This window comes from Mytilus trossulus, chromosome 6 (assembly GCF_036588685.1).
Source record: "Mytilus trossulus isolate FHL-02 chromosome 6, PNRI_Mtr1.1.1.hap1, whole genome shotgun sequence".
Lineage (NCBI taxonomy): Eukaryota > Metazoa > Mollusca > Bivalvia > Mytilida > Mytilidae > Mytilus > Mytilus trossulus.
Window position 1 is genome coordinate 2,532,089 of NC_086378.1, and position 17,312 is coordinate 2,549,400.

Consider the following 17,312-nt stretch of genomic DNA (forward strand, 5'->3'; position numbering starts at 1 on the left):
CAACATAGCAGGGGGTCATTAAAGGGATCCAAAAGTAATATATTGTGACAGTAAAAGCTATGTTAAAATCAATTGAAGCCTTCATTTGAAATAAAATTCAACTTACACAGAAAGATCTTGATTGCAGGTCAGATTTCAATTTTTGAACATATGTTGTATAAAAGTCTTTCCTCATCATTAAAACACAATTTACCATGAACTATCAAAAATAATTCTGACTTTAATCTACATTGATCAGGTATCCCTTACTTATCTGTGATGTAACATAAATAATAATAGTAACAATATCATTTCATTATGTCTGCATGGTGTTCTATTCATGATACTATGAAGAATGTTTTTAGAACTATTCTTTTATATGAATACTGACAAACCAAAACTGAAAACATCTGATAAAACATTTGAGAGAAAGAACCATTATGAATAAAATTAAGAATGGAAATTGTGAATGTGTCAAAGAGACAACAACCCACGAAAAGAGTGGAAAACAGCCTAAGGCCACCAACAGGTCTTCAATACAGCGAGAAACTAAGGCACTTGGAGACAGGCTTCAGCTGGCCCAAAATAAACTAACAGATGCCAACAAAAAGTACTAGATTTTGCACCAAAGAAAAATTGCTATAACTTTGGAATAGACAAAATACAATTCATATTTGTAAGCTTAACAGAACAGAGAGGTCTAATGACCTAGCTTTAAGTCAAAGTATCAAATGGATCAACATAAGATAGATTGTTTGTCGCTGGTTTAATGTATGTTATTGTAAAACTTGGTCTGCCTTTGAAAACTTTACTGGTCCTTTTAGGTCCCATGTTTACAACGATAAGCTTCCTGTTTATAACAAGTGTTCACCTCATTTACATTCAAATGTACTTTCATTGTCCAATACAAATATCTTTAAAGAAAAACATATGTCACCAAGTTTGTTTTTCCACCATTTCATAAATATTTTTCTAAAATTCTTTTCCTTCAAAGAAAATGCAGCAAATTTTAATCCTGACAGATTTCATTTTCTTAAAATATGTGCAAACATTGTCTAGATCCTTTAACATATTGTATAACAAATTGTATTTTAAAGCTTCTTTTGTAAGTTAACACCCCTGAGCTTAGCAGATTAGTATTTGATCAAGGGTAGCAAACATAAGGGAGTTGACTAAATAAAAAGACAGATTTGTTAACATAAATAAAAGGATGAGCACCAGAATTGTCAGATCAAACAAGACTACAAAACATTATTGTTTTATATTGTGACTACTGTCCTGGTTTAACCTTATAATTCTAATGCATCATTTGTCAGACCTACTTTGATGAAAAACGATCAGATTAAATTGAACAGAAAGGATTTTCAGGCACAAAATGTTATTTTGAAGCCTGTGAATGAATAGAATTTGTCTTTTTTATAGTAATGCAAGATTTTGTATAGGACTTGAGCAATTATATAAAGATTAATATCAGAACAAATTTCAAGAAATAAATGACATTTTCAAGATTTGCCTCACAATAAATGGTGTTTTCTTTACAGTTGCCTCTTACATTATATTAACTGTTAATCGACTGTTGAAATTTCTTATCAACTCATTCTTCAAGATTATTTTAGAATAAATAATGGGCAACAATAGTTAGTCCAAAAAATGCTTCTCATCAGATATCCCTAAAATTCTAATACTCATATTCAGAGGGACAATACAGTGGTCTTCTACTATATGGGAATAATATTAACACCTATGGCAAGTCTTTCAGGAGGCTTTTGGCTACAAAAAATTCAACAAAAAATTAAACCTTTATTTTTTCATTAAAATTTTTATTTATTACACTATTAGTTTTTACTTTATGATTTGGCACAAAAATCAACCCAAAAAATTATTTCAGTTTGGCCCCAGATGACTTTTAAAATGTTTATAACCTTGAAAAAGCTCCATTAAGTTATCTCCCTTTGGTGCAAAAATGCCATTTTTTGGCATTAAATTTAAAATATCTTTTTTAACTCATCGGTGACCTATATTTTTTATTATTGTTTTCAAATAAGCTATATAATTGTAAAATTTAAGTGATTTCTGTAATTAGGTTATTTTTTAATTTTGATATTACCTCAATTTCGCCTATTAGTTCAACAGAAAAAAAGGACATTAACAAAAATGTATGCTTCTTCTGGAGGCAGATTTTGAGCTTAAATGGACGGTGACCTCGTTTTTTTATTTCATTTTCTATTAAGTATAGTATAAAGTTCATTTATAAAAAAATATAAGGAAATCCTATATTAGAAAAAAAATTTGATTTATACCCAGGAGCCCCCTTAAGTGCCTGGGCTATGAATTGTGTGGATGATACATTTAAGAATCAAGCAACAACAAATTTACAAAAAAATACCATGTGCCTATACCTTGACCTCTTTATGACCTTTGTAGATTTGTGTCACTAGGTTACTATCTCATTCATGAATATCCATCACTTCCTCATATACTATAAGATAAAGATGATTGACAATAAATGTCTTATGTTTGAATAATATATTGCTTCCTAGGTAACTTTTCAAGAAATTATGGATTACAATACATATAAAAAAGATGTGGTTTGATTGCCAATGAGACAATTCTCCACAAGAGACCAAATGACGAAGAAACAACTTTTGGTGACCATATAGCCATCAACAATGAGAAAAGCCTATACTGCATAGTCAGCTAGAAAAAGCCTGAAATGACAAATGTAAAACAATTCAAATGAGAAAACAAATGGCCTAATTTATGAACAAAAGTGGTACGGTAATCAACCCTTTAACTAGTTCTTGTTTTTAATAATTGGAAGAAAGGAAAAATTGGAAATGAGACAACTTTTCACAAGAGACCAAATAACATAATGTGAGTAATCATAGGGTAGGTAACTTTTCATGAAGTTATGGATTACAATACCTATAAAAAAGATGTGGTTTGATTGCCAATGAGAAAACTCTCCACAAGAAATCAAATGACAGAGAAATTAACATCTATAGGTGACCATTGTTATTATTAACAGTCTTCAATAATGAGAAAAGCCTATACTGCATAGTCAGCTATAAAAGCCTGAAATGACAAATGTAAAACAACTCAAATGAGAAAACTAACGGCCTAATTTATGAACAAAAAAGGTACAATATTCAACCCCTTAACTAGTTCTTATTTCTTATTAATTGGAAGAAAGGAAAAATTGGAAATGAGACAACTTTTCACAAGGGACCAATTAACATAAAAGTTGGGCAAATGAATTGTAGGGTAGGTCACTGTAAGGTCTTTATAAATGAGCATATCCAATACTTCATAACATTGCTATGTACTCAGTTCTTGAATCTTACTATGTTCATATTTTCTGTTAGTTAAAAACTGTCCTTAATTCTTCACTTTAACCATGTTATAGTTTTCCTGCTAGTAAAAAACCTAATACTCAGATCTTATTTGTCATCAACATAAGATCTTTAAATCCCCTGCATTTTAGACTGTATGAACTTGCTGGCAGCCTGATTCTACCCAGTAATTAAATGATATGTATTGTACAGAATTGTAAGCATAACTGTTAAAAGTCTCTACTTGTAATCCATCTTATTCTCTTAGCCTTTAATCTGACAAAGGATAATACACTACATGTATACAGTTACAAATCACATGACAATAGAAACCGTGTTACGCTCTTTTATTTCCGATTTTTTAAAATTCAAATTTTCTTTGTCATAAAAAACAATAATAATAAAGGATATCACAAATACCCTCATTGTAGTATTAAATATTTAAATTTTGACATTTTCATTTATTCTGTAGGCTATATAAATTTGACACTATTGATAAGTATCAGACAAGGTGATAAATTATCTCCCTTATTATATAATACTTCATATCACAATGATATACACGCTGTGATGTGCAAGGATGAATAGTCTCCGTGTTATTGTGGTACGGTATTCAAACCCTAAACTAGTAATCCTACTAGATAAATAGTAAATTGAAGAAGATTAAGTATGGTACTCTATCTTATACATGTAATCCATCTCAAAGATCGTCAGGTAAAGGAACAAAGGTACAAATTACGTGACACGATATATTAAATCTGATGAAGATTCAAACTGATAAAATAACTCGCCACATGTAATCTTCACATTCTATACAAATTTTACTTTAAAAATTTAGTACAGTAAAGTCCTGTACCTACTACCAATGTTACGTCAATATTTGTTTACAATTAGGTTTTAATTGGCAAAAAAGAATGTTTACATCACAAATAAAAGAACATTGATAAACTTTAAAAAAAATAGGCATCATTTTTTAACCACGATATAAACACCACAGACCGAACTTATACAATATGAATAATGACAAAGGGATAATTTAATCTGCCTTCTGTACTAATTGCATGCATAACAAAGGACGTTTAAATAATTATTATAAAGGTGTTAAATTTACATTAATAATTACAACACAAAGTTCTTTGATAGATTTCTTATTTGGCCCCATCAGAAATTAATAATGGAAAGTCAATATTTATTAATAATATTGTCACACCCTTCAATATTTGATCTCTCTATTGCCCCTTAAGGTATTTATTTTAAATACATTATTATAAACAAGATATTTTGGGGTCCTAAGGGGCTATATATGGTTATATTAGATTGTGATCTTCACATAAAAGTTGATTTAACAAAGTAGAAATTGTTATGACACCAGTCATTCATGTAACAAGGCACTGTCCTCGTTACACATGTAACAAGGCAGTATAAACAGTTATGTACTAGTAACACAAACATTAGGGAATGTCTCTCGTCTTGAATTTTATAATATTACATCATTCAGAAAAGTATACACCACAGTTATATATTTTTATACCTATATCTATTTTTTATCTTGGTCTTATCAAATTCTTAGGTTGCTGTCTAACTTAAATTAAGTACCCCCCCTTTTTCCAAAGTTTAATCATATCAACCAATGAAGGCTGCAATACATTTGTTCTGCTTGTCTTTTCCTCTAAATATTCAAAACTATTATATTTCAAAATTCTTATTATTATCTAGGCTTCTATTATATAGATTTAATAAACTTTGAAAGTGAGGTGTAAGTTATTATTTTGATGTCAGATTTAACAAAATAGATGAGTTGTATGTTGATATTACAGCAGAAACCCAACAACATGCTCAGAGTGTGCAACAGCAATCCAACAAAGAAAATGAAGATGAAACAAATGGCCAGTATATTGACAAGATTGCAGTCTAATAATAAAAGACATGGAGTATAAGCTGACAAGACAACAATCTAATGTAAAGAAAAAAATGTCCTGCAGAAAACAAACAACACATGGAGCATATATGTAGACAATTTAGCAATCCAACAACAAAAGATATTGGCAGCATGTTGATAACACCAGTCCAAATACAAAAGACACTTTTTAAGAGTGTGTATGTTGGCATCAAAAAGTGGAGTTCAAATAAACTGGTCATCCATGGTGTGGTTGAGCTTTGAAACATACATAGTAATTGACAAAACCATTGTATCACCGTGTTCAAATTAGGATTATAACTGTTCTGCAATACTTGAAAAAGCATTCAAAAATAAGATGAAAGCTTCCATAGATCAACTTCATTCAGTTATTTAATACTGTTGAGAGCCATTGAAAGTATATCCCCTTTTATACCCAATATGGCTTAACTAAGGCCTTCATTCACAAAACTAGAATACCACACAACTAGATAAATCCTTATAGATACTGAGTATACATCATAAGGAAATCAAAGACTTGTTTTTCTTTATAATCTAACAGTTGATATATTTTGCCTATTCATGTGTTTCTGCTCTATAAAAGGCCTGGGTCGTATGATATCTTTGTAAGGTTATATCTACATTATAAATCTACAAAACTTAATCCCTAAAATATTTATAGATTAAATTTTAGGCATGTAGTTCTGACTGAACTCTAAGTGTACATATTTGTAAATTAACTTTAAAAGGTAATTTAAATAAAATAGTAAGTTTTAAGAGTTGTCTTTTTACAAGTTTTCGTAAAACTTTTCATTAAATTGTTTCAAAATTGTTGTATTACAAATCCCTTTGATATATACACCACATATTGAGGTACATTTGAACACACCTGTAGATTAACGAGGTACAGGTATGACAAACAAACTATACTTAAGGTAAAAAAAATATCTTACCTGATTTTGGAGGTTCCATGATAAAAATATAGTATCCAGAAAAAAATTGGGGGATGCAAAACTATGTTATAAAATCCATGAGTGATTGCAGGTACACACAGGTAAAAATCAGGTTACTAAATGTTTATGATACACTTCAATACACTGGAGGCTCACCAGGGGCTGATTTATAATGAGAACTTTAAACTTTAATAATGTTTGATGAAAACCATGTCATCAAGAAATAATGTATTCATTTCATTAATTATATAAACTATTTTGTGTAATGTATACTGTACAAATACAAGGTAAAGATAGACAGGTTTTTTATCACTATTCATTTGATATGTAAATGTAAACAGAATATTTTAAATTCAATTTTGGTTAAGTAATCTATGATGTAATATCAGTAGATTCTATTCTGGTAGTCATAAGGTCATATTTATTACTCAAATGCACTATTTATTCTGCTACGCAAACTTTAAAGAGACAACCATTTAAATTCCATTTCAATTTTGATTTTTTTAATTTGTTGAAAGAATTTCTTCAATGAAATGATTTTTTTAATTTATGTGTTTTTATTATTAAATTTTATAAAAGTACACTACTCTTTTAAAACTATGATTTATAATCTTTTCATTATTATTTAATACTAAGTTTTAAAAACATGAAAGTTATTCCTCTATGACAAGTATTATTTTTGATACATTTATTTTCAATATTTTTTTTATTATTATAAAATGGTACGAATTTTTTTCAAAAGCTAATGCCATACAGCTTAGTATCTTTAGGGAAGAAAAAGTCACTATAATCCTTTATAGGTAACATACAGAAGGCCTAAGTAAAACACAGATACAGAATAAAATGCTCCTCATGGCGCAGCTTCATACGACGGCAGAGGTCAAACCCTGAACGGTTGGGGCAAGTATGGACACAACATTCAAGCTTGATACAGCTCTGAATTTGGATTGTGATTAAAAAGTTGACACAGCTTAGGTATCTGACACAGAATGAATGTGTTCTAAGAACTTAACACTTTTAAATTGGACATTTACCTTTTATGGTCCAATATTGAAAATCTAAATACAAGGTTAGATTCAGCATTAATTTTCTGCAACAGTAGATGAACTACTTTAAAAAAAAAGTAATTTGCCCTTTCAAAGTTAATTTCCATAGGAAATTTAAAATGCTGATTTTGAGTTTTTCTCAAGTTAGATTTTTTGGGACTTTTTTTCTGTGTATATAAAGGGTATAATGCTGTAGATTAGAACCAACACATTTTCTGTTAGTTTGAAGTTAAATCTTAGTTTGACTGGACTATTAGACCAATCAACAACTGAGGCCCCCTAGTATTTTGATTGAAGACTGTTCTAATCTCTTATTATTATTTTAAAAGTTCCGTAAACTATAAAACAAACCTTGTAGAAAGTCAATAGGAGCACAGGAGATTCTACAGTTTGGCAGTGCTTCTTTGATCTTCTTGGCCTCTTGTGGATGGTTAAATCTAAAGTAGTTTGAACGTCCTAAACACAGCATACATCCTAAAATTAGATAAATATAACATGAATTTGTGGTGAAATAACGATAATGTATACATTTATATATATTCTACATGAAACGAAAATAAAGATAAAAAGTAATATGCAATAAATTAATCATAATTTTTGAATGTGTGTGCTTATCTACTGTCATAAGCTCATTTACATTGTATACTTACTCAAACTCATTCATGTTTGCTCACATTGCAAATATCTGTAGTATATCCCGACAAGAAGTTACATTGTATCAACCATAGATTTTAAGTTACATATAAGCACACTTGCTTGTACACAAAACTCTTTATACAAAAGTAAACAGCCAAAACAAATGAAGTTTTGGTGTAGACATCAAGTCCATTGAGAAACTGAAGTTACATCCAATATATGGTTCCCTGTTCGATGTTCAAAGTAAACAAACCAGTAGAAATTTGTAAGTTTATCTAGACAACCAGTCCTTGTAATAATTACGTTTTAATTAACATAGTTCTTATATCCTCCACTTAACTTTGTTTTTGTTTCAGATTCTGCAAAGAAAGTTTTATCTTTCATGTTTGTGGAATAATTATTTTCCTATTAACTCCTTTTCATAATCTTGTTTTTTTTAAACACCAGATGTAAAAAATAAAACCTAAACCTTGTTGATAGCAAAGTAATAAAACTTTCAGGAAAGAATCTGAGATATATCTAAAGTACCACAGGAGTGGCTGTAAGATTTGATTGGAACAAGGATTTGTATACTATACAAATCATTGATTGGAATGAATAAGGAAAGAAAATTAAGGAGGTACCCATCTTATTTGTTTGTCATCAAAAGGCTATGTCAAAAAGCAAAGAGGTTTCTGATCTTCTTTTTGAAGACTGAATTAAGAACGGACAATAGATAAGACTTGGAACATATCCTCTGAATCATTCATGCCAACATCAAGACTCAGAAATGCTCATAATTATACGTTAAAGAATCAAATATATTGAAAACATGGAAGTATTAAGTATTATATGGTCAATATAAAATTTCATTAACTTGTTACTTAGGACATTATAGGAGATCATACTTGTTTTTAATAGATAATTTACTGCTATGAACATACTGAAGGTGTCTTATCTACTAGTTTTATCTTCCATAGAACTGAAACTGACGTTTAAGTGACCACTGGCTAGTCTGTGTTTATTTACAAATTCATAAGTGATGTTAACAGTAAATATTTATCTTTATCATATATTTAGTACAAAATACAGCTATTTTGTATATCTAATAAAGGTTCTTTTTTCCAGTCTGTATCACCTACCCTGTATCACATACCCCGTATCGCATGGCTAAACCCGTATCGCATACCCCGTATCGCATGGTAAAACCCGTATCGCATACCTTTTTTTTTTTTTTTTTTTTTTTTAACTTAAGTCAGTTTTTTAGGGTTTTTTTTGCTTAAGAATTTTTTTTCTAAAAATAGGTAATTTTTTGGAATGACGTCATTGTTTGGTATGTAACGTCACGTACATCAAGTTTTCATATTGTATGTGACGTCACGAACATCAAGTTTTTACAACATATTTTCTGGCACACTCAATGCAACTATAAAAAATACAAAACACTTAGATATATACAATAATAAACAAAATATTTTCAAAACAACAGATTGTAAGGTAACCTAGGTGCTTCGTATAAATAATTGAGCAGTTATTTTAAAGCTTTGAAACAAGACAAACGCAGAACTGAAGGTAACCCAGTGCTATGGATCAGAAAACAGTTCATATACTATAATACTCTTCTGTTGAAATATATGATAAAGCGTATAATACATGGCAAAATCCGTATCACATGCCGTATCACCCTCGACCAATATCAGCCCTCGGGCTGATATTGATGTCTCGGGATGATACGACATATGATACGGATTTTGCCATGTATTATTCTCTATTTAATAACCTGCTGATAGATGGTCAATTGGACAGTCAAATCATGTAAAAATCAACAATTTGAAACATTTTTTTAAATAATGTTTAACCCTTTTATATTAGTTCAAAGACAAGAAATATACAAGAGTTCACATTAAACAATACTTTAATTAGAAGGATAGAATTCAACTGTCTATCCTAAAAGAATAGGAAAAAGAAGAAAAAGAAAAAGAAGAGATTATTTTACTCCAATTAAGGGCACAAAAGCATAAACATTTGAAATGGCAATAACATTATTAAAACAAATAACATTCAATAAAATCAAGGATTATATTTAACTGTCTTAAGAAAATATTTCAGCAGCTAAATTACAAAAATCAAATTTTATAAAAAGGGAGACAACTGCAATTCTATTAAAAGTTTAATTTGTGTTTACCAATTCTGTAAACTAAATAATTCAGTCTTTATACTCAGCTCCACTACAATGGTGACACTATAACCTGAAGGCCTAGTTGATTGAAAATCGTCAATTAATTATAAGGGATTAGCTCTGGATTTATCTTTATCAATATCATTGAGTTTTCATATGGTTGGCTCGCTAAGCAGGAGAGCAAAAACCTAAATCTTTGTTTTCACCAACACGTTTTTTTAATATGAAGAGTTCAGGGCCTTGAGAGTGGCAGAGTCTATCATTATAGTGAGCTAGGGACTGAATTAATTAGCTAAACCCATTTTTTGGTGTGAAACACAAAATATCAAAGTACCACCAAAACATCTATACTGTGGTCAGATATAAACGCACCATAATTCTGCCATGAACAACAGAGCTGAGAAATATGTGATGACCACACTAACAGCAAGCTATAAAGGGCCATAATGGTCTAGTCTTTATAAAAAGGCGAAGCAAAAAAACACATATGAACCACATCAACAAACGACAGATTCCTGACTTAGGACAGGTGCAAACAACTGCAGCAGGTTTAAACATTTTAATGGTACCAAACCTTCACCCTTATCTGAAACAATAGTGTAATATTACAACATAGAAAGACAAACTGTAAATTTTAACTCTCACCATACATATAGCTTATCTTGGTATGCATCTAAAAACTATTTCATCTCATTTTCACCATGCATAATACATCTTGTCTTTGATGCCCTGTTTAAAAAGTTAAGACAAAGGCTAGTGAGAGAAAAAAACTATGCTTAAGGAAAGCAACCCCACCTCTTTACACAAATCCAGAGGCAGATTTAAGGGGGGGGGGGGGGCCTTTTTTGGGGGAAAATTGGTTGCTTATAAAAGGGAATCACTGAAGCGTGACTGGAGGGGGCCCCTCTTGGTCAGTCAGTGGGTCCCCACTTATGAAAATTTCTGGATCCACCAGTGAAATCTGAGATCAGTATAACTTATCTGTGTGTTGCAGGTTATGAAGCATGGTTAATAGCTCTTTCTTTCTAATTTTCAAACATTTAATTTGTCTAAATTCACTTATTTTGAAAGTAAAAATAATTCTAAAATGCTTACTTTTATATACTTCTCTTAAAAATACACACAAACATGTAAACTTATGAATATTTACATACAGAAAAAAACAAACCTATAAATTTTCATTTTGCAACAGCTTACCAAAAACTGGGTCAATATCTGCAGGAAAAAAGTCTACATAACTGTTTTATCTGATTAAAGAACACATGGGTCAGATAAATGCAATTTTGTGAGAGGGGCATAAAGTTTACAAAGTATCTTACTCACCAGACTGTCTTTTCTTTTTTTCCATTTACATATTAGTTCACATAAAAACAAATGTCTCCATGTAGTTTTTATATTTTTAATCCAATATTCTCATAGAAAAGTTTATCTACATAAGTATTCTTCCTTCTCTATAACTATTAAATATTCCACTAATATATTCTAACGTTTAATTTTCCAGCAATAATTTTATTCCGTTTTTCACCAATAACTGCTAAATCACAATACACAATTTTTACATCTATAATTGTATAACGAGTCCAGGATTGTATACATCTGTTACAACACTAAATTTATCTCTAATTTTCTCTTTTTATCAATATTTTGTTATCCTAACTTGAAATAGGCAAATTATTCCAATTAATTTAATAGGCAGTAAGATAAGAGTCTGAGTTATTGAGATTGTTAAAGCATTCATTGTTGTGATGAAGATTAATAAAACACTAAGATGACTTCAACAATTCTTATCTATTTATCATGGAGGAAATAATTCTCTCTGCAGGAGTTAAGACTATTTACGGGGCTCATTAAAGGGAGATTATCACCTATAGTGCCAATGTCACAAGTTGGCTTTCCCTTTGATCTATTTCGGCTATATTTAGCTTCTTCTAAACCCCATTAGAGAATATTGTTCTTTTTTCTATCAAGCTTCTTCACATTTGCCATAATGTAAATTTAAAATTTTATGTGTGCATTTTTTAATGTGGGAGGAATGTGCGATTATTTATTACGATTTCAGTAAATGCTGCATACAAAAAATGCAATCAAATTTTAAAATGCGATATAGATATTCCATAGCAAATTTTGCAATAAAAACATATATCGTCTTTCTGCATTTTTTTTTAGTTCACATCAAAATAAATGTCACCATGTTTCTCTTTCAGTACAAGATTTACCTTTCTCATCCAATATTCTCATAGGAAAGTTTACCTACATAGCATATTTCTGTCTCCTATAGATGTTTAATATACACCTAATATATACTAAGCTTTAATTTTCAGTCTATAAAGATAAATTAAAGTCTTATGTTTCTATAAGCATTATGATGACAATCTGTAAATCATATTTTAAAGCATAGTTTCCCCAGCTTTATATATGAGCGATGACATTGCAAGCAGTATTTCACACAGGTATTAAAATGTTACCTTATTTCACCTTGTCCTCTTTGAAGAAATTAAATATCATAAAAAAAGTTGTAAAATCCCTAACAGTGTATATGTAAGTTACAGTGATCTAATTTGTTAACAGTTTAGACAGTTGTTAATCAATGAAAATGTTACAGAAAATGTAGGTCACAGTGATTTAATTGTGAATAACATGGTAAACTGTTGTTTTCTACGAAAATAAGTCAAGAGATTTAAGTCACATAAACTTCTGATTATTAAGAAACTGTATTGATTTTTATAACAACGGAATAAAGATTAACAAGAGGCTGTCACAACGACAGCAAACGGGATTTATTAACATTTATTTGTGTCCTGGCAATATCACAAGAACCATTACTGATGATTGGTAAAAGTGAAAATCCTCAATATCAAATTTGACCTCCATTTTGTCATCAGTATCAACATATCAAAATTTGAAAAGCTTAGATTGAATGGTTCATGAGTAAATGCAACAACGTGAATGGAAACGCCATTTTATGATCTTTCAAGAACCATAACTCCTGAACTGTAAAAGTCAAAATCGTCATTATTGAACTTGACCTCTATTTCATTTTGTATTTTGACATCAGTAACAAAATATTAAAATTTGAAAAGCTTTGGTTGAATGGTTCATGAAAAAATGCACGGACAAGACTGGAAACACCATTTTTCAATCCTTCAAGAACCATAACTCCTAAACGGTAAAATTCAAAATTGTCATTATTGAACTTGACCTCCATTTTGTCATCAGTAACAACATATTAAAATTTGGGAAGCTTTGGTAGAACAGTTCATGCGTAAATGCACGGACATGACTGGAAACGCCATTTTACAATCTTTCAAGAACCATAACTCCTGAACGGTAAAAGTCAAAATTGCCATTATTGAACTTGACCTCTATTTTGTCATCAGTAACAACATATTAAAATTTGAAAAGCTTTGGTTGAATGGTTCATGAGAAAATGCACGGACACGACTGGAAACACCATTTTTCAATCTTTCAATAACCATAACTCCTGAACGGTAAAAGTCAAAATCGCCATTATTATGCTTGACCTTCAGTTAGTTGTCAGTAACAACATATTAAAATTTAAAAAGCTTTGGGTGAACGGTTCATGAGTTAATGCACGGACAACATTTGATTGCCGCCCGCCCGCCCGCCGTACATCCCCAAATCAATAACCGACATTTTTGTCACAAAAATCCGGTTAAAAACTGATGAGGTGGCAAAAAATAAAATAAACAAGAATGTGTCCATAGTACAAGTATGGGCCGCTCGCAATTCATTTTCTTTGTTTTAAGCATTAAAATTAGGCAGATCAGACCAAAAACTTTAACCTTAAGCAGGACAGACGGACTGACAAATGGAGGGATGAAAGAATGGAGGGACAGAGGAACAAATAGACTAACAGACAAACAGACTGAAAAACAAAATAACCTTAAGTGGGGAATAAAAATATACAAAAGAAAAAGTTTCAAAAACTTATATTAAACAGATTGACTGTTTTAACTCAATTTAACATTAGGGGGTGACCCTAAACCTACACTGCAAGGTCATAGAATACTTAAGATTTTCAAAATCTTTATTCAGTCTCCATATTTGCACAATTTATAGTGAATAGTCAATTTATATGGTAAACACATTATGGTACAGATGTTCAGTGACTGATTGTCATTGATTTAATTGAGCCTAACTTTACAGAATTGACACTTCAGATAATACCCATTATTACATATTTAGGACTTGTAACACATAGGGGGATGACTGCACAATATTTTATCTCCTGTGGAAACAATTAACACAGTTATCATACAGAAGTTATAAACACAATTTATTCTTATTTTTGTAAGTATTTTGGTATATGAAAAGAGCGAAATTAGAAGATCAGATGTTCACTCGATTGGTTATTCCAATACTAATTGTCAATAGAGAAATAGGCCACACACAAGGCAAATTAAACCAAATTATTAGATAGTAATAATTGACTGAAAATAATTAACTATGTTACACAATATAAATTATGAGTGTGAGCGAATACCAATGTTTATCTGGAAACAACAGTATAAAATAATTTTAAAGACCATCTATGTAATCTGGAATGGTAATTTCAAAACAAATGTACATTAACATGCTAAAAACTTGTTACTGCATTTCCATATATGTAGTTTGAGAGAAATCAAAACATAAACACAAATCAACAAGTCAATATAGATATAAGGGTGAATTTGCAATCTTAGAAAAACTTTTCAACGGAATGAATCTCACTCTTGTCAAGCTTTGATTCCTAATCAGGGTTTGGCTATATGTTTTGGGCCTTTTTTTGGTCAAATATTCAATATGTGGCCTCCAGAATCAATGACATATAAAAGAAACATTAAATGTCAATGCACACTTCTTGTGATATAAAAAATGTGTAGGGTTCATGTTATGGCTTAGGGTTCATTGGATTTTTTGGTTGATTTTCTCTCAAGACTGCTAAAAAATCAAGAATCAATACATTCTGATGAATAGCGGTAAAGTTATAATTTTTATTAACCTTTTATTGATATTTCTGCATTTTTTGCAAGAGTTATCTCCCTTTTCATCGTAAATCTCCATAGGAATTTTAAATGGTGATTTTTTTAGTCTTCCTCAAATAAGATTTCATGGGAGTTTTTTCTGGGTATATTTGGGGTATAATGTTTAAGATTAAAACATAAAAATTTTCTGTTGCAATTACTTTCAGGTTAGGTCAAATTCATGCTAGATTGACTGGACTATTCAATACCTATAAATGACACTCATACAGCCTAGTTAGCCATTCAAAACCCAAAAATGATAAGTAAAACAATTTAAATGAGAAAACTAACGACCTGACTAATGTACAAAATACTGACCGAAAAAACAAACAAGATATACAGCAACAAACATCAACTGCTGAATTACAGGGTTCTGACTTGGGACAGGCACAAACAAATTGGGAGGGTTAATTAGTTTGAAGGCCCCAAATCTCCCTCTAACCTGGGACAGTGGTACATGTATACCAGTACAACATAAGAATTACCAATACAGTTGTGAAAGCTTATAATTCTTCATCCTATCGATATCATATACTTCTGTTTGGACCTTATTTAAGGAAATGCTTTTCTCAGACATTTTATGATATCTCAACACAAATCTATTGGAGGTGAACTGATTGATACTTATGACCACAAGAACATGACTGTAGGTTGTTTTCAAGGATTAGTGTTGTTTTGGTTGCTCTCTTATTTACATATATAACATATCTTCTCTTGTTCATACAGGATTTCAGAAAAATACCATAAATAATTTCAGTATATAATTTCAATGAAGATTAAACAAGAAAATAATATAAAAAATCTGATTACGCTCGTCTTTTGTTTTAGTCATCATAAATATATTTTCATGTTTGTCTTGGTAACTATCCAATATTTGGATTTTACACCAATAAAATGATTTGATTTGATTTTACCAGAGACATATAACATTGTATTATATATATGTTTCTGATTTTACATATTTGTTGAATGCCTTGTTATTTTTAAATTCTTATATTTCTCCATTTTTCTAAAATTGAAGCCAATCCAGAAACAACAGACACTATTAATCAATCTGTAGAACCACTTACTATTCTTGTTTAAATTAAATCAACTTGCAAAAATAATAGCTTAGCTGAGGCTGATTGTAAAGGGAGGTAACTCTGTAATTGCAAACTTGTGTTATTGATACTTGTAGAAAATTGAACATTATGTTGATATGGCAACTGGAGAGAAAGTAATTTTACAACTCATTAAGAATCTAATTGACATGATGCATCTTCAGTCATCTTATTCTCACATTTTTTAGACACATGCTATAATGTATATCCTGAACGGTAGACAGTTAAACACCCTAATTACCCTATATAATGTTTTCTCTAATAATTCCATCATATTCCATTAATGAGGAACAAGCATTGTTTCCTTACCTGTGATTTCAATTTAGGGAATTCTGCCATTTCCAACACAAAAAATCTCAACCTACATCCTGAATTTGTATCACTACTTTACCATTGTTAACACTTTGGGAGTGACAAAAAAATGATGCTTTGCCAATATCACATTGCCAACTGTGTTACCTATTTAACATACTAGGTCATCTAATTAGAGATAGTATTTATAGAAAAGGTATCATCAGTAAACAAACCTCCAATAAGAGTAAAACTCAGACTGAGAAAAAGGCTGAAATCTCAGGAGTCATGGAAACTAGTGAAAATCTAGATAGAAACCAATCACCTCATTCCCAAATTTTAAAATGAAGGAGAAAGATGTACAAAAATCTTCAAAAACAATGCTGTCATTTCCTAATTAAGACAAAAGCTAAATAGACCTCTATATATACATGTAAATTTTTAGCAATTGCCATGACATAATAATGATCTGTCCAAGTAAACTTTGGTCATGATGGCAATGTATGACATGCTAAAGATCTGTCTAGATAAAGTTTAAATAATTGCCATCACTAATTTGGGTCAGTCAGGCCTTAGATAGGAAAATTAATGAATATCTAAGCATAATGGACTCATAATAATAATAATATCTTTATTCTCATAACCATTGCAGATACATAGGTACAGAGAGAGTGCAAAATATGTACATGAATGTGCATCTATTTACAAAACATACATAAAATACAGTGGTTTCAAAATAATATACATTTTAGCCAGGAGGACCCACATGTTTATTTATACACTTTATAAGCTTACATAATCTTTTTAACTCTGACTTTTTGTTTACTTTGCTCATCAGTTTTCCAAATTTTAGTGTATTAACACGAGCCAAATAATATTTATCAAGGTATAATTTT

The 17,312-nt window shown here is 30.4% G+C and overlaps 1 protein-coding gene across 1 annotated transcript in view; it reads right to left on the reverse strand.

Annotated features, from left to right (window-relative positions):
- The window catches only part of LOC134722266 (pleckstrin homology-like domain family B member 1), a 103,948-nt gene that overhangs the window by 72,111 nt on the left and 14,525 nt on the right, over positions 1–17,312 (reverse strand). Inside the window, exon 4 of the mRNA XM_063585874.1 lies at positions 7,559–7,681. Within this exon, the coding sequence (XP_063441944.1) occupies positions 7,559–7,681 (123 nt within the window). The remainder of the gene's footprint in view (positions 1–7,558; positions 7,682–17,312) is intronic.